Here is a 19,240-nt window from a genome sequence, read left to right as displayed (position 1 = left end):
AGTCCACCATTATTTAAAATGTTAAATGTATTTTATTTTCAAATAAACTTTTTTTTATTATATATATATATATAATTGAAAAAAACTTTAAACACTTTAATGCTTATAAGTATATATTATATAATTGACTAAGTTGTTACAGTGGTGTAATCTAGTAGAAATGCTACTATACTACTACCAATGATAATAATTATGATAATAACAATTATTAGTATTATACTTCTCAAATGTCTTGTCTGTATTTTCTATAACTTCAAATTTAATATCGGAGGATTTTGGACTTCTTGGACTGTGGTTTGGCCCTTTTAAATTTGTGATGCACGTTTTTACTTTAATATTATTATTTATGGCCCATTCATAATTGACACAATATGTGAACTGATAACACATGTTATATATATCTCTCGTATCATATGTACACTACACGTTTTCCACAGGGGGGGAAACACGGTGCACAAAGTTTGCATCTTTAATAAAATAAACCTGACGTTCCGCCTCTGGCACAACTGCATTTCTCATGTTTTAACACCAGGGTGCAGTCATGCACTTAATACGCGACATAAGGTATCAGGAAGAGGGCGGCTTGCTTTAAAATTAATCTCTATTATAGCTGATATGGGAGACACAAAAATAGACCAGATAAAGAAAGGAAATAGTGTGCCAAGATAGCATTCAATTATGCAAAGACCTGTTGGTAGATTTCCTATCTATCTTATAAATACTGTCTGTGGAGATGTCTTTAGAAAATACTGATAATGTTAATAATAATGAAGACTAATATCAGTTAATTCATATGCTGATAATTCTGCCTGAGCAAGAGAGCACAAGTCTCCCTCTTAATATCCACATGACTGTGCGCTTCAGTGCGTTTATGGTACCTCAGAGGGTGGGACTATGTGATGAATTATAGACAATATAGGTTTGAGGGCAGCCAGCAGTGCATTTATGACAGATAATAAATGTGCACCGCCAAAGCAAAGCCAATTGAAGTGTGCCGGTCTGGAATGGAGAAAAAAAAAAAAGAAAAGACAGAAGGAGTTCATATAGACACCCAACAAAAAAAAAAAAATGGTGATATTGTGTCAACACTTTATTATTATGCTTCACCACCATGCAAAATCACTGCTATGAACTTGCTCAAAATTCAAACTAGATACATTTCACACATTTATGATTTTAGATTGGCTTTGGCCACTTTGAGAGTGTGTGTGTGTGTGTGTGTGTGTGTGTGTGTGTGTGTTTGGTGTGTGAGAGAGTTGTGTGCACGAGCAGCGACGCTATACCAAATGAAACGATGGCGAATGATGGAATTCTTAATTCATAAAACATTGGAGAGTAAGCACAGTTTGTTCAATGCCCTCATTGGTGTAAACCGTTTGGAAGTATGTGTGTTACATATGTTCAGCGTATCTTAAAACACTTCCAGGTATCAGAACAAATCCATCTTTATCTTTAACTGACTTAACTCAAGCTCCATTGAGAGGTCATCCAATCAGCTAAGGCATGTGTGCATTATTATTAATAACGTATGAAAGAAGACAAGCGTATTTGTTCGGCCTGCTCCAAAAACAATACGAAAGCCACTCGACAGCAACTGTAAAAAAAATAATAATAATTAAAATAATCTATGGACTAGTGGTTGAATCTGGAGTTATACATTTATAAAATATTGCAAAATGTATCATCCTATAACTTCAACTCCAACACAGGTTTATATTTTAAAATCAGAAGACAAAACAAACACTTAAAAACCTGCTTCACTGTTTTTTGCAGAAACATGAACATTTGAAAGGATGAACTAACTTGTAAGTCGCACATTTGCTTGACAACTCATATAAAAAGGCTCAAAATTAAGAAATAATTCCCCCCCAAAGCTTATTTTATGGCACCTGTGGTGTAATAGACAGCTCACGAATTAATCTCTTTACATCAGGCTCACAGTATTACCTTGAATATGCGGTTGGTTAAAAAATATATCTTTACATAAATGTATTCTATGGTTGGATTCAGCCATTTAATTCAACTTAAATTCTTCATGTCTTCAGTGCTCGGTACCGTCGGCCCGGTGTCGCCTCGTCCAGTGTCTCCTACGATTGTTGCTTTTCATATTGCTCACCTGTGGAGGACACAGAGCGCGTTACTTACAGCACAATAAAAGTCATATCAAACATCATATCTCAAACATGCTACCTGGTAGAAACCTAGTTTAGTTAGGAGTTAGTCAGGAAACCAAACTTTCTTTTAGTTTAAAACTGTTATGATGACCTACATGTTGACCCCCGGTAACATAGAAGAGACACTTACCAGTCACCTGGACTAACACGGTCACTGCTGCAGCGTCACCTGCGCCACAACAACAGAAACCAAGTTAGAATAAGTATATATACAAAAACACACACACACACACACACACAACGCGCCCGCCGCCACCTCCAGAACTCACCATGCACGCCTTGTCCGGTTCCTGCCTGTGCTGCACCAGCTCCTCCAGGCTGAGCTCGTCCTCCAGCCGCCGCTCCAGGTCGTTCTCGAAGCTCTCTGCAGCGCTGGCACTCCTGTGACAGATAACAGGCATTTTTTTTGTTAAAAACAAGTCACAACCTCCGAGGTTGGAACCTGAAAACTGGAGGCGTTGTGACGGTAGTCGAGAACAAATAGTTTTCAAGTTACACTTTTTTTTTTAGATAGAAAACAGCTGATGTCCCACCGCCTTCTAATTTCTGATAACAACCGTTACATCTGATTCACATCGGTGATCTGCAGAAATCTATGAGATGACCTGATGTATGAAGGTTTCCACACACACACACACTGGTTAAGCAGCTAAACTGCATAAGGCGTGCATGTGGAAGAACACACTGATTATTACTTGTTGATCTAATGCTCATTGTTGATGACACATCCCACTGCGGTACCTTGGTTTATATGTGAAGAAGGGATCTGAAGAGGTCGTGGCCGACAGGTCAGCACGTCCAAAGTCTGAATCCGTGGTGCTCTCCGTCTCACTTCCACCCTCTAGGAGAAAAAAGATATTTCTTTTAGCTGTTGCATAAAAATTCAGAGGGCAAAAAATTCAACCTTTTAAAAAAAAAAAAAAAAAAAGAAATTCACCTGAATTGAGTTCTCTAACCAGCGATGACATTGTGTTGGTGATGGAGTCGGCAGCGATGAGGAGGTCATTTCTTAAATTTCTTCTCGGACCTTTGAAGCACGGATTCGTTTAGAAATCAGAGCCGGACATCCGCGACGCACGCCATTTCTGTCTGTGTGTGTGTGTGTGTGTGTGTGTGTGTGTGTGTGTGTGACGGTCCTACCGTGAGCGAAGGCCTCCTGAACGTCCCCCCCCACGCCCATGAGCGAGTCCTGCGGCGTGTGAGTCGGGGTCGTGCCGGCAGAGTCCGTGTGGATCGGCGTCGGGATCTGCCGGCCGGGGGAGGAGCGCGGAGAGCCGGGGGCCTGAGTCTGCAAACACAGACACCGTTTTCAGTGTTGACGCCGCGTTGCCATTGGTAACAGAGAGACGGGAATAAACCCGGGAGAAGAGTCAAACCTGATCTGGATCAAAAGGCTTCTTATCAAAGCAAACCTTCCACGAGCAACGCAACAAATAACCTTTCATTGCCAGCGGCTCAAATCACAGCAAAGAATATCAAACGCCAAAAAAACATCACACACGTGCTATAAATGTACATATGAGGAGTCATAAAGCTGCATCTTTCATTAAGTCTGTACATGCTGTTAAAACAGATTCCAATTATTCCCACAGACCGGATACACGTCGCCGATGTCTGGCGAACATCTGCATCTCCAAAAAGTGTTCACCCGACAACAGCAGGTTAGTATTTACTTTTACAAACATGCAAACAATTTTTTAATCCAAGCGCAGCTCCAGCCTCTTTTTTTGTTGTTGTTCCACTCACGGCTTGTTTCCGTTCCTCCTCCAGCTGCAAAACAATATTTTATGGCTCGTGAAATAACAAACCGCATCACGTTGAGTATTTCCAAAAAGAAAAAGAAAAAAATCCAATCAGTAATTCCTCCATGGTCGTGACAAAGCATGTGGCTTCCTCATGCAAGTTTAATGGATTAACATTGATCCTTTTCAGCTTAATTAGATTGATATCCTCCCCATTGAGCCAGTATAGGTAGCGGCTTTGAGGAGCTCCTGTCTTTGTCCAAAGGTTATCCTCCTTGTAAGGAGTGATGTAACACCCTTTTCCTAAACCATCCCTTTAGACTCTTAGCTAATGTTAACATTATGAACATAGGTAAGGAGCAAAGTGACGGTCAATAGCATTTGCGATATTGGTTGCCTAGACACCAACTAGATTAAACATGTTTCTGATGCGGTTAAAGGTTTATTTAACGGGCTGATACAACTTAATTTTAGGTGGAGAAACATTATATATTTAGCTCAAAATCGTACATGTGTGAGTGCTGTTTCCACTTATTTGAACACTCAATAAGTGACATAATAGCTCGACTATTAAAGCCATGCGCCCTCTGATGGACATGTTGGGTAATTGCTCACATTTACATGAGCTGGAGTGAGCGCCTACATCTGGGAGAAAGTGTAGCACACGTGACCGTCATCATCCGGCCACATTGCTTACCGGCTGCCACCAAATCAAAAAAATAAATAAATAAAAAAATGTCCATGTAAAATATAAAACATGCAAACTTCAACAGAGCCGATTGTGGCCAAAAGGCCAAAACTCGAGACTAAATTGCGACCTAATTGCTCCCTGCAGGGAAACAGGGTGTGTGTGTGTGTGTGTGTGTGTGTGTGTGTGTGTGTGTGTTCGTCTTCTCCGCGCTCCGGCATTCGAGTGCTGTGAAGTTGAGAGAGATGAAAGGTGGCGTCTGCAGTACCTTGAGAAGCATCATTAGTTGCTCCAGCTGCACCATGAGCTCCCTGCGACTCTCCTGCAGAGCAGACATCCTTTGCTCAAGCTCATCTTTGCGTTGCCTATCGGAGGAAAACAAGTTGTGAGGATACGATAAGACGTGTGCGAGCATCCGTGAGCTCCACAACACATGGCGCGTTCATTTTTGTTTTAGGAAATAGGCAATTACAATATATACGTAGCAAATGATGCCTGTTATGAACGCACGGCGAACATAGGAGGGGGGGGGGGTTTACCTGAGAAGTCGAAGCTCAGCCAGAAGAGTGGGGTTCTGCAGACCCCGGTCAGGTGGCGGCTGGGAGGCCTCCTCGTGCTGGACGCGCAGCCGCTGGATTTCCTGCAGGATTTCTCTGTGAGAGGAGGCACAAAACGGGTTATTTAATGTATATATGTTTGCCCCTACAGGCCCTGGGTCAACACAAACACCGGGCACACTGTCCAAATATTTTTAAATCTAATCTAATAACTTGGGGTTTTCTTTTTGGCCACTTGGGGGCACTAGAAACAAGCTGTGGGGAATTTTATCCCCTCGGTTATAGCCGATATTAGTCCAATATTCACTCCCTTTCAGCTCCTGAGGGTAAATATCTTGCTTTATAGCAGTTCACCAGCTAGTCGCTAACGTCGTCTGTCAGCAGGTGGTGTACAGTGGGGGTTTTAGTGCTAAAGAAGGCCCCAAACAACACAATGGGAGCAGTGAGAGTTTAGCAAATCAATCCAAAAATCTCCAAAACGATGAAGTGATAGACACTATAAAAAGGAGCAGCGTGAAAGGATTGCATGTGATTACCCCTCCGCTCACACGTTCTCCTGTCAGAGAGAACCGCGGTGCTTTTAAAAAGGTAATGTAAAGGACACAAAAGGCCCTCTTTAGAGCCGGTGTTTAAGTTTGTCCGTTCTGGGCTTCTGTAGAAACGATGCGGTGCAACGTGGAAGACGTATAAACCACCCCGTATAAACGTCTCATTCTCAGCTAACGGAAACACATATTAGTTACTAATATTAGAGTCCATTGCTGCCAATAAAGCCCCCTGAATTGCGCCTGTTCCTTTAAGACCTTCTCCACAACAGATATTTTGCCTGCAGGTGCTTCTAACAAACATAAACCCAGGCTCCGTGCTCCTCGAGCCACGGCGGCGTGACCGGGAGCCAATAAAGCTCCGTGGAGCCGAGGATAACTGCAGAGTCGGGCGATAACTCTGCAGGTTTTCTCATCACGTGTGAACGCCGTCATGTACAAAAATAAGTCACGTGATCCAGTGTTTGTATTAAAGAAAAAAAGTATTAATTATAGCCGCATTAAAACCCTACTACGTACTTGTTCACTGTTGCCTGTAATTGAACTTTTGTCTCCATTTCGGTTTCATTATTCACAATTAGTTATTGCTGTCATTTTAATGTTAATGTTGCCGTTACTTTCAATGGCAAGGCTTCTTAACTGCTTTTCTTTCTTTTTATATTTTACTGATTTTAAGCAATCTGCGAAGCCATTTTGAATTTGCCTCTGGTCGTGAAATATGCTATATGAAATAAATTGCCTCGCATGATCCGACAGTCATTAACTTATATTATTATACTGTAAACATACAGTTAGTTAAGCGGTCAAAAATGTTTATGTTTACAAGGATATCATACCTTAGAGTTTCTAATAATGTAAATAATTGCAGTTTTCAGTTGGTTTATTTGATTCAGGCCAGGATAAGGTGAATCTCTTGTCGTGGGGATTGAAAAAAAGACGAGACAAACAGGAAACAAGCGGAAAAAAAAAAGGCAACGCCGAAGCGGTCCGACCTGTTTTTGCACTCCAGCTCGGCGATGAGCTGCCGCTGCTGTTTGTTGGCGTCCAGAGAGCCGGGGAGGTCTGTGGGGATCCGCTGATGTTGAGCCTGTTGGTGGAACCGAGCGAGAGACAAACACGTGAACTGGCTTCTTTTTTTTTTTTACCGAACGGATGATGTCATCCATCGCCTCATATCGTATCTCACACAGGGAGGGGAGTAATAAAACAGCCGAGTCAGCAGCCATCTATCAAGACCTGTTTTCAGAACATAAACAGGCGTACAGGTCCGGTGAGGAATGATCACCATGTAAACCCCCCTTTCATCATCTCAACAATGAAAAGTTATTTATTATTTTCGGGGCTGTGTGACACAGATGAAAGAAGCCACGATATTGTGAGCAATAAATATCTTATATATATATATATATATGTATATATATATATCTCACCGCGGCATCAGCAGCCAGTCTAGCAGCGTAGCGAGCGATGAGGCTGTGCTCTTCATCTTGATGGTTACTCTCCAGCAAACTGACGAAGAGGAAATTGGAGTCACAACACGACACGGTGACCCAGACGGCCGCGCAGATACGACCCCGTGCAAAAAAAAAATGTAACCCGAGAAAGTTTAGTTCAAGAGAGAAAAAGTTTTATAGCGCCGTCCCGCATTAATCCTGCTAAGCTACTTATGTGAAACCACAACAGCATGAATGTATTTAGTATGAATGTAATAATGAAGTTGAAGTTATCGTGTGTGTCCAACAGAACAGAAGGTTTACTCATACAGTCGGATCACTGATAAAGTCAAAAGGAAATAAATGCTTGTGTGCATTTCCAAGCACACAAGGAAGCTCTCAAACACACTCACACAGGAAGATACTATATATATATATATATATATAAATATATATATATAACACTGAAACCAGCATTAACACACGCCCACACCCAAGCATATGAGTGCACACGCACAATGCTTACAAGAGCAGAGGATATGTCATATTCCCAGTGTTCAAATAAAAAAACTAAACAGCTGACACAAACAGGTTTGTTTTGTTTTTTAACAATTCGAAACACGATTTCCTGGACCAAACTCATTTTGGAGATTAAAGAGGCGGTCGGATCGGAGGAAACCAGCAGCTAAAAGTGCTTAAAGTATTTGGTACCAATTAACTAACGAATCGGCCCTGATAATTTGGAGTTACATAGTTTTAATGTGACAAATATGAGACTTTTGCCCTTTTTTTCTTTTGCATATTTCAGTCTGAGACATTGATGTGTACATTTTATGACTTAGAGAAATGCAATATGTCGTAGTCGTGTCGTAGTGTTAGTATGTGTATACTTATAATCGTTAATAAGGGTTTAAATATGACAAGATTGGATTTTTTTAACGTGAAACATTTTGTGTTTCACGTTAAGAAAATCCAATCGAATAAATACAGATCTGCTAGAAATAAACTCTGGTTCCATTTTGGGGAACAAATCAGTCGGACAATTATTGCTGCTGAGCAGCGAATGATGCGTTGACAGAAGGTGTCAAAGGTCGAGGTGACCCGTCTGTAAAAAAGTGACGGCATGCAGTGTTAGGGCTTGTGACACACTCAGGATGAGGTTAGGTCAGAGGTCACATCCCCCTGGTGGTCGGCCAACGCGCCGACACACCAAACTAACCATGTTTTGGGCTTGTTTTGGAGGAGATTCACATAGAGGCCAATGAGAGCATGTTCGTCTGCGAGCCTATCGGCAACATCGAGGTTGTAGTTCAACCTGGAACGGCGCAAGAGGGGGGTTCACAAAACATAAAACATGACATTACACAGGTGACAATGGAAGGGCGAGGACGAGAAGGAGGGGGGGGGGGGTGGGGGGTGGGAGCAGAGAGACAAAAGGCAACGAGAGAGGAGAGGAAGAGAGCAGCTGGAAAGCAGCCGTTCACGGGTGACTGGAGAGAGACAAGGCCATATTATGTTTGAGAGAGACTCCAGCGATGACGGCTAGGAGCTCCACTGAGGACTCCACAAGCTCCGTGTTTACATTCTCCAAGCATCTATTATTAAAACTATTGAGAATCATTCTTTTACAAGTCAAACAACCTGCCACCCAGGCATCGAGCATGCACAGTCTTTTATATTTAGCGAGGCTCCCCATCAGACTCCGATAGCAACCGCCCCTCCGGCCGATGTGCAGAATCAGCCGCGACCGTGACGTGTCTCACAACAGCAAAAACAACAAAGAGCAGCATCGTCAAACCATTCGGCAAACAATAGAAATAGAAATTAGTGCATATTGTCCTGCAACTGTTTGGATTATTTGCTTCTTTTTTTTTTTTTTTTTAACTCAGCAGCTAATTCAATAAATAAACCTGCATCCACTGCATACTGACCTCATAACAATACATTATATGTATTATTAGCTTTCCTTTGACACGTAGCGGCACTGCGTTATGAGGTCATTGTGCAGTTTGGGCTGGCAGTTGAATGTCCACAATAACTAATTATTTAGTGAAATTATAAAATATTCAAAGGGTATCTGGCTCCACTATGCCGACATGCTCACTAACGTTGGTGTTTGCGGCTCGGCAGGAAGCTGTTCGTTGTGGGCCTTGAAAAAACAAAACAAAGAGCTGAAAGATGCTAAAACGTTCCTCCTATAATAATAATAAGCTCATTGTGTTGCATTATGGGAAGTGTAGGCTCATTGGAGCTTGACAAAACAGTAGAGACCAGAATTCAGAATATTTGGGCATGAATTTGTTTTTTTTTAAAAGTGTCTGATGGCACTAAGCCACTGTGACTGCACATTACAGCTGAGTCAAGTCCAAACTCGCGTCATAAAGTTTGTGATCTGGTATTCTCAGTCAAAAGTCACCGGGCACATCAGCTAAAAAGCCCCGAATAATACGGTGTGTGTGTGTGTGTGTGCGTGTGTGTGTGTGTGTGTGCAAACAGGAAGCACAATGTCAGATGCTCCGATACGCACATCAAGAATAACCTAAAGAAACGCTCACTCGTCACATCTCCATGTTTTTCTATAAGCCCTCAGCTATGAAAGGGACCAGTGTTCCCTACAGAAACACCTTCTGCAGGTGCAGTGGAGCCCCGTGGTAAAAAATACAACATCAAGATAATCCCATTTTGTTTTAAAACGGGCCTATTTGTTCACTCCTGCTACTTTAAACTCTTTACTGCAGCTTCAACATCCAGAGGGAGATTGAGGGCGACGTTAAAAGACGCTTATATTCAAAAGGTTAGTATTTCCCATTTCTGTGCGAATGATAAAAGCTTGTAATAGACACTCCGAACTAATTGCCAGTGATCTTTATGGCGCATGCTTCATCCAGCAGTTATGAAATAGCCCCTCGAGTACAACAACGTAAACCCCTCTATAAGAAAAAAAGCGGTTCTTTAGAACGATGAGCCTTATGATTATTATCTATATTAGTCAACGCATGCATTAGGCTACAAAGGCGTCCTCGTATGCACACCTGCGTCACTTACCCTCTCCCTCTAAACAGATGTGGAGCGGCCACAGTCAAGGGCTTCCTTTGCCCAACGTCACTACTCTTGCTGTGAGGCAAGCTATTTACATTCAGCACACAAAGAGCCACAAAGGAGGAAAAGAAAGAAAGAAAGAAAGAAAGAGAAGCACGATGATACACAAATGTTCTGGGAACATAAAAGGAGAAAGACAGTGTGGGTCACAGAGCGGACGGGGGGGGGGGGGGGGGGGGGGGGGGGGGGATGGACCTTTGGGGAGTGCGGCGACTTGAAAAGATCCGCTTTGAAAAAATAATCCCGGACGTGTTTTAGGGCCGTACTCACCTTTTGGTGGAGTAAGGGTTCCCTGATATCGGCATGGAGTGGGAGAGCGAGTAGTCGTTGGTGATGTTCACCGGTCTCGGCGGCCTGAACATGGAAAACAACAGGTTTTTAAATCCAAACGAGGCTGTTTTAAAAAAAAAAAATGATGTGAAAGTAACACGAGACACACACTTTTTGTTTGCATGTATCTAAAAACAGATAAATAGAGGAACTTTCTGTGCACGCGTGTCAGGACGTCGCAACAACAACAACAACAAAAAGTCAGAGATGATTAGTTATGCAGGGGTGTGTGAGGTAAACAATAACAACATGCAGCGGATGGTGAGCACTCTCGTGTGGACGGGGTATGATTAGCACGAAAAAAACACAAATCTACGGTCACAGGAATGTACAGACACCTTTTTTTACGATGCGATGAATAACCAAAACAAACTCACCACGTGTCTCTGAGGAAAGTACGGGACGAGGAGAGGAATGAAAATGAGTCATTACAATCGGCCCGGCAGTGCAAGAGACTACACTAGATGCAGAAATACCAGTCGTTTAGAAGAAAAGAAAAAGCTACGCACGATTTGTCAATAAATTCTACGGAAAAAAGGGAAAGTGGTGCATACGTAGGACAATATTAGTGGCTTAGCCAAAGAGGGTCTTGTTTTTAATTACTATATCGTAGATGCATTTAAGGGATCCTTAGTAAATATATATATATTTGTGTGTTTATGTGAAAAAACTGAGTATGTTTTGTCTTTGTTCTATAAAACTGCAAGAATATGAATCCTTTTCGCTGTTTTAAGGGTTATTCTGTAAAATACTGCAATCAAGTTAAATGTGAAGCTGAAAGAATAAATGAACATATGATACCTGCCTTTAATAAACAGCTTGGTATTAGGCCGGTGCTTGTGCAGGCTGTTCCATTATTTATACCACACCACAACACAGCAGACAAGTCAAGGCAAAGGCAGCAGCACTGTTGCAGATCACAATCATTCCCACGGCTATAATTAAGCCCCATTGATCAGTTGACCCAAGAGATTGACTGGATTCACTTCAGACTTCCAGGCAGCAACAAGGTCATTATCAGCTGAGGGAGGAAAGCAAGCGTTTAAAAAATAAAAAAATCGGAACTTACACAATATGAGATAGGTTGAGAGGTTTTTCCGGCGTGTCTGGAAACACGGGGTGGAGGGGCTCTCTGCTGGATGCACAGCTCAGGGACTTGCTGAGCACGTGGGATAACTTCTTAGCGGGGGATTTCTGGGGAGAAACACACACAAGCCACTCGCAAATTATGACGACATCGAAGGACGCTAACGTCTCCGTCCTGAAGCACGTGACATCATTACGTTCCCCGGCGTCCTCGCAAATCGGACAATAACCACAATGACTGGTCGAGCGCAGACACACCCTCCCTCCCTCTGCCCAGCCCCTCTCCCTCTCCTCCTCCACCTCCTCCTCCTCCTCCTCCTCCCCCTTACCCATGACGTATACTCCTTCATTTGGTGCTGGTTGCTATGGGAACCGCTGGCATGCCCCCTCCAGAAGCAGTCCTGACAGAGCTGGTAATCATGACATTGCTGACAGCGGTAGCGGAAGCCCATCATACTCTCGGTGTTGCAGTAGGAGCACTCGACCGGGTGAAAGACTGCGGGGGTGGAGAGGAGGAGGTGTCAGACACACACGTGCACACAACGTGCACACAAACACACGCCATTGTAAACCCAGATGTTCACTTTGCACAGAGTGGAGGAGTCACTTTCATTCATTTAAGGACAGATGTGCGCTTCGGGCTGTTCTGGTGACATTTCATTTGAACAGCATATACACGGAAGTCAGAGTGTGTGTGTGTGTGTGTGTCTTCTGCTCATAAGGTAGTGATGAAGTGTGCGTGACCATTACGCACAAACACACACTTATCCACAGGGTGTACGGTCCTTATGGGTCATCCTCAATGGAGGTGTTTGTGTGTGTGTGTGTGTGTGTGTGTGTGTGTGTGTGTGTGTGTGACGATGCTAGCTTCCCTTCCCCCCCGTTCATATAAGTATTCTCACCGTTCTCCACGTTGGTGAGCCGATGCATGAGCGGTAACCACACCAGACACTGAGGGGGCGGGTCTGACATCAACGTATCCAGGAATGTGTTGAGGGAGACCTTTTTCTGGAGCGAGAGGGTGAGACCATTCAACGAGGGTGCGGGGGGGAGGGGGTGGGGGGCAATAAAATCCTCCACGACGTCTAAACGGACCCTCACCTGCTGTGTGAAGCACGTTCTCGCGGCTTGTTCGGTGTAACCGAAAGAAGGCCCCTCGAAAACCGCCATGGGTAATTTGAGCACCTCCCTCAGGAACTGGTCAAACTGCGAGTGGACCATCACGCCGGCAGAATCTGATATCTGGGAGAAAATATCTGGGAAGAACATCATTACACAAATTAATCAAAAGCAATGTGTCGGCTGCCACCGCAGTGTGGCTAATTACAGCGCAACGCAAGCAATGCAATTATCCCACTTATTTGTGAAAACAAATCAAAGTAAGAGCGGTTATTCAAATCAGTTGTTATAATACACCGGCGACACAGCCCTCCTTTTTTCTCTTTCTTTTTTTCTCCCTTCACGAGCCGTTGCGACCGCTCCCACGGATTTGAAGATTATGTAATAAAAACCCATCCTTCAGATAATGAATAATGACTTCTTTCCAGCCACAAAAAGAGCGAGGCCGGTGCTGCTTCTTCCTTTATGCACAGAGATATATATAGCCAATGCAGACATTAATAGGAACATTCCAAAACAGATTAGAAACTGCATGATGGAAAATGATCTGATGTATTACAGGTAATTTAACCCCGATTAAAAGTAAAATATTTGTTGTGTTGCTTACATCTTAATTTATCCAGGATTTTCCCCCCACAGATGGTTGCCAGGGTCATCTTCACAACAAAGACAGATATCTTGCCCTGGCCCTCCCTAAAAAAAAAAAAAAAAGGAGCAAATACATTTTACATTATGATCATAGTTTACCGTCGGTGTCTAGAATCCTCGAACATGAACAGTTTTTCAAAAAGGCCCAAACCTTTTAGAGGCAAACGCCTTAAATCATCTTTTATCTCGGTGTTCATGCAACTCTCACTATATTCCCTCTACGCGAGCGTGTTTTGACATTACGAAAAAAATGTAACAGTCACATTTCCACACTAATAATAATAATAATAATAATAATAACGCATTCTATTTAGCTACACGTCGAAAAAACCCGTCAGACTCACGGGTCGTAGGACGCCAGCAGGAAGTTGAGCAGCAGGCCGATGGACTGCTCCACGACGATCTGGTGCGTGTTGGGCATGCGCTTGTTCAGCTGGTAGAAGATCGTGGACAGGACCACTTCCAGGCGAGCCACGGGGAGCTCGTCGCGGAGGTCCATGGCGTTGACGGCGTTCTCTCGGAAAGCCTCGATGACGTTCCAAATGTCGACCAGGTGCACTGGAAACCAGAGAGATGATAATTCATGTCGGGAAGGATCGCGAGCGGAGTGGAGGGTGCGCCGCGTCGTCGTACTCACGGTTACATTTCTTCTGCACAAATCGGAGTTTGCAGGCCGTCCTGTACGTCGATAATCGTATGGAGTCCAGATCCTGAGCCCCTGGGGGAATAATTATTATTATCAAATTACATCGGGGACGTCAATGTCAGTTCACAGTGTCCAATACCAAATAAATACGCTGGGAAATTTAGAAATCATGTAAATAAAGAACAAATACAGATTATACTTTGGAGGAAAAAAAGGACATTTTGAAATACTGGGATGAAATAATAAAATACATGAATTGTGATTTTTTTGTTGTTGTTGAATTAACAATAATGATGTAGGATTATTTAACAATCTAGTGGAGAAAGTTACAGAGAGGAATACACCATTGTTATGGTCAGAGGGTCGAACAGCAGACGCACATAGATCACGCCGAGCGGCGGCCCTGAGCACTTACTCATCTCGACAAACAGTTGCCTTCGATCCGCCATGTTGTCGCCGCTCGGCCCGAAGTCTTCAATCATTCTGCTCGGGGAGGAGAGAAAGTAACGTCAGGGCACGCTTCCAATCACCCGGATACGCGCCTCCCATCGCTCCCGGTTCTATTCTGTGTCATATCACTCCTGTATTTCCAGAAGCATCACAGCACATCTGTTTATCCACCGTGTTACGATAAATCTGTAAAATCTGTAATAGCATTATGCCCATTTGACGTGACATAATTTCACTGTAAATGTCCCACAAAGGCACCCTGGAGGCACCCAAAGGCTCCAGGTGCACTAACTGGACCCCACCCCTTGAGTTACTGTTACTGTCCAGATCTGGCAGATTTTACCCCTTTGAAATTTATAGTTATTTTAGAAAACAATGGGTCCGTAATGTCAGACAGAGGCGGACACAAAAGCTTCTTCTCATTTTTTGTTGGATGATATGAAAAATGTGTCGCTGGCAGGTTTGATCGGAGTTGGTTGAGAACTGATTTTTTAAAGTTTACAACAGACTCGTATGACAAAGAGAACCCTGTATAAAACAAGGGGGTCTTAAAACGTGGAATGTGCACTTGATTGCTTCATATGTTAACCGTGCTGTGCTACGATTGGACAATCACTGTTTGGGGGGGGGAGGGAGTTCAATTAGCTAATTAGTTTGTGATTATTTGATCAATTGCAACATTTGTAAAGGTGCATCTGAAGAACTGGAATGATGTGGGTACATACAGGGACCCTCAATTCAAATCCTGAGTACACATATTAAGGCTTTGTGCATTTTCATGCTTAATTAAATGACAAAATAATGATAAAATACTAATGGGGGGGGGACCACAGGGGCTCATTTTACCCAGAGGGCCCCACAGCAGTTTAATCCGGCCGTGGTAAACACACACTGACCTCCTTTTTTTTTTTGTTGCTTTTTTAAAGAAGTGCATCCGCAAATTAAACAAAGCACACTACAGTGCTTATCAGAAATGTGATGGGGGGAGAAGGGAGGGAGGGAGGGGGGGGGGGGGCAAAGAAAAACTTAAGTAAGACAAGGACAAGACTTTGAAAAGGGGGCAGAGCGGCAGAGAGAGGGCTCACACCATGCCTCGCTGCACACTGTCTGAGGCAATCTAATACACCTAGTCATGTGGTTTGTTGCCATGGCAGCAAAGATCCCAGCCACTCTGTTCATAAAAACATAGTACTAGCAGAGTACTAGTCCCCCCCACACACACTCAACACCCCCCACACACAGACACTACACCCCCCACACACAGACACTACACCTCCCACTGCAGACAAGCAAAAGTTTGCAGAGAGAAGTTTTTTTTTTTTTTCGCTCGTAAATATCGTTTTATGAGATAGAGCTCAGTGGGATGACGGTCGAGAGCACGGTTGGCACTTCTTGGGGCGAGTGGCTCGCAAGACAATCACTCAGGCGTGGCGTTTCGAAAATCACCGGCGACACATTAATTGAAATATCACGCCGCAATTTCCGTGGCGCGGTAATTAAATTTTGCACCTTATTGTGTTAAAAATCTTTTTTAAATCCAGATTATGGAGAGAAAAAGTGGATTAACCTGGAAGTAGTGTTTCAGGAAATCACCTCAAAGCAGTGAAAGCTACAGAAAAATATATATAATTATACTATATAATATTAATGACAAGCCAGAGCAGATCGTTCCACATACGAATTGAAAAAAACACCTGCGTTTTAGGGTTATGAACGCCATATTGAATATGAATTGAGGGTTTTCATCCATTAAAACAAGGTAATGACAACAAGTAAATAACTGTTTTAGATGTAAACAAAGCCACTACTACCAGAGTCCAACGTCATCTTGAATCCATCTCTTCCACAGTGAGTGAATGTAAAAAAGTGTACAAAAAACATACACCATTTGATATATTAACATTGATATCCCTTTTTCCACCTCGCAAAGCAGAGCACGTTACGTGACCTTCCTTTCCGGTGGTCTGTTTTCAGTCTCGGAGAAAAAATATATATATAACTGAGATTGATACAATCTGTGGCGGCGGCAGATATTAAAACCAGCGCCGCCAATACAAAGGAGGGAAGCGAGATGATCAACATACCTGCCGTAAAGCACCATGGTCGTGTCCCCCCCCCCCCCCAACCCCCCCAACCCCCTGGTTATTACAAAGCCAAAGTCCTCCTTCTAGAGACAATCGTTCGTCAACACAGACTCCTTTCTATCCAGGAAACAGCCGCCCAGACGCACGAGTGGAGGACACATCTGAAATGAGAAACGTGTCAGCGAGGATACGCGGCTTGTGTCGCCTCTATCTTTAACTACAAGTGAGAAGGCTCCACATTCTCTGCGCAGCTTTCCTGGCTCTCTGGTTGCAGACCCCCGGACCCTCATTCCTGGCATGTGCCCAGCAAAACATTAGTCTTTCTCGGAAGGCGCTGTCACAACTGGCAGATTTGGGATAATAACTGCCCTTAAAAGAGCAAATCATCGCGTATACTATATTACCATTACGCAGATTGGACTGCCAGAACCCCACCAAAGGGGTCTCACAGTAACGACTCATTGCTGCTCGGACTTCTGTTGGACAAGGTTCAACTGCACGAATGCCTTATTAGTCAGTTATTTACATTACGAGTCTATTTATGTGGCAGCTCAGCAAAAAAAAAAACGTAGTGGACGGCGCTGTTGGTGGATATCCTCGAGTTGTACAGCGATCTGTGGCCGGGCTCGACACAGTCCATCGCAGCTGTTAGCGCTGATTGGAGTTATTTTTACATCACGGGACTATAAACTACGCTGGCATCCGAATTCCATTCCCCCTGACAGGAAGAAAAAAAGAAAAAAGAAAGAGCTGTGCCGTTGACTTAAGGTTAATCAGCTACAGAGCTCAGAGGTGTAGTGCTTTAATGTTCTCTTCCTGTCTGGTTACCAGTGATGTCTTCTGGAGGGCCCTGTGCTCCCTGTTGACCTGCTGATGATCGCCATGGTTTCAGCTGCAAAGAGGCCAACACTTTAGCACCCAAGATGTTAAAACGAGAGTGCAGCAAAAAAAAAAATACAAGTTGTTTTACGACAGTTTTTTTTTTGTTTTAGCTCTTTGAATTGTTTCAAAGTATCAAACATAGTTTAGAATCAGTGGAATAAATAGAAGTCAATGGGCTGTGATGAGACAATGTGCATGTTGGTGATACGGTGGAAGAGAGCTGTGCTCCTGGGCAGAGACTCGTAGCCCTCTGGACATCAACCACAACATCCACATTCCACCACAGCGATGCCGGCCCGAGGTTAAACGAAAGGGAGGATGGCAACAGGCAGCTTGTGGTGCACACGTCACCTGTCACGCCTGAGACACCTGTGTGTGTGTGTGTGCGTGTGTGTGCGTGTAGCCGACGCGACACAAAGCTCTCATTGTTACACACATCCCGGCGCTCACGAATACGCACACGACACTTTCTAATTGTTGTTGTTGTTTTTACTCTCGCAACATCGCATCGTTTTTTCTTTCTTTAACATGGAAACTTGATCGGGGGGGGGGGGGGGGGGGGGGGGGGGAGACAAAAGTAGGTTACGGTTCGCTCCTCTGCTGCTTCGCCATGCCTCCAGCTGCAGCAGCTGCAGCACTTTTGCACGAGACTTACCACAATGTATTCCGAGGCATGTCACGCAACATCACTGTGCTTTCTTTCTTTCTTTCTTTCTTCTTCTCCTCCTCCTCCTCCTCCTCCTCCTCCTCCTCCTCCGGGGGTTCCTGACGGCCTTGTCGTGTTTCCTCGCGGTGCCGATCAGCGGTTCTCCGGCGTCGGGGCCAGCATCGCTGCACGAAGCGGCCGGTTCTTGCGCCGCTCTCCTGCGAAACGCTCGTGTTGTGGAAATTTTTGATCTGGGTAGCGGAGCCTACTGGCCGAGGAGAATAGAGGCAGCATTGCCTCCAGTGTGTGTGGCCTTCGCGATGACGTAATGCGGAATCTCTTCACTTGCGTCACTGTGCGTTTGGGCTCCAAGTGTGAAAAGTTTGATCATAATGAAAAGAAGAAGAAGAAGAAATGGGAAATAGAGAAAGTAAGCAGGGTTAATTATATATATATTTTTTAACGGAAATGGACATGCAAAAATGCAAAGATTCGCAGGTTTAATTTCTTTTTTTAAAAATTTTGTTTAGTTTGGTGAGGATGACGTCATCGAAATACGTGTTTCTCAATAACTCTTTGTGAATGAAAACAATTATTCATTAAATAAATTACATTAGAACACATGTTTTTTTGTTTTTTTTTTCTAATTTCTTGTAATTTCCTCCTGTGGTTGAACAATTTAGATCCCTAAATACATATTTGAGGTATATGAACACATTACTAATAGTAAATGAAATAAATCATAGTCTGCAGAGGTTTTGCAAGCACAAAAATGAATATTTATCCATGATGGGTTGTATGATTTTGCACATGAGATTTTTTGGAGTCTTAGTTGCCCAAATGTTTTCTAACTACTCAAGACACGTACAATGGTGTTAACTAATTTGTAGTAGTATCTGACTTGTAACACAGAAACAAATGTTCAAGACAACCAAAATAATAGATGTTTCTCAGATTCAAAGTTTGGATTTTAAGCCTAAAATAATGAGAAGAAAAAAATACATGACGTTACTGTCAATACAAATAATGATCGAAGTGAAAAAGAAATACATTCTCATTCTCTTAATCTAAAAATGTGCCTAAATTCACACCCTAAAGCACGAACCGTCGC

General features: G+C 43.4%; 1 protein-coding gene across 2 annotated transcripts; it reads right to left on the bottom strand.

The window, feature by feature from the left end:
* Window positions 1-1,073: 1,073 nt before the first annotated feature.
* dtna (dystrobrevin, alpha) lies at window positions 1,074-18,441 on the bottom strand. 2 transcript variants are annotated; one of them, XM_034555327.1, is made up of 20 exons: window positions 18,139-18,441; window positions 14,483-14,550; window positions 14,059-14,139; window positions 13,766-13,979; window positions 13,381-13,466; window positions 12,756-12,910; window positions 12,557-12,662; window positions 11,984-12,150; window positions 11,638-11,762; window positions 10,509-10,592; window positions 7,137-7,215; window positions 6,699-6,793; window positions 5,144-5,257; window positions 4,873-4,969; window positions 3,315-3,462; window positions 3,112-3,201; window positions 2,916-3,015; window positions 2,444-2,555; window positions 2,305-2,343; window positions 1,074-2,116 (listed from the first exon to the last, which is right to left on the bottom strand). In XM_034555327.1, exons 2-19 carry the CDS (start codon window positions 14,547-14,549, stop codon window positions 2,326-2,328), a joined length of 1,938 nt encoding a protein of 645 aa, XP_034411218.1. In that variant the 5' UTR covers window position 14,550; window positions 18,139-18,441; the 3' UTR covers window positions 1,074-2,116; window positions 2,305-2,325. The 2 variants fall into 2 exon arrangements, with proteins under 2 accessions (XP_034411218.1, XP_034411219.1); XM_034555328.1 differs by lacking the exons at window positions 1,074-2,116; window positions 2,305-2,343; window positions 2,444-2,555; ... (1 more) ...; window positions 3,112-3,201; window positions 7,137-7,215 and having other exon boundaries at window positions 3,350-3,462.
* Window positions 18,442-19,240: the final 799 nt, after the last annotated feature.

This window comes from Cyclopterus lumpus, chromosome 17, assembly GCF_009769545.1.
Source record: "Cyclopterus lumpus isolate fCycLum1 chromosome 17, fCycLum1.pri, whole genome shotgun sequence".
Taxonomy (NCBI): domain Eukaryota; kingdom Metazoa; phylum Chordata; class Actinopteri; order Perciformes; family Cyclopteridae; genus Cyclopterus; species Cyclopterus lumpus.
The sequence above is the reverse complement of the archived record's forward strand: the minus strand, read 5'-3'. Positions and strand labels throughout refer to the sequence as shown.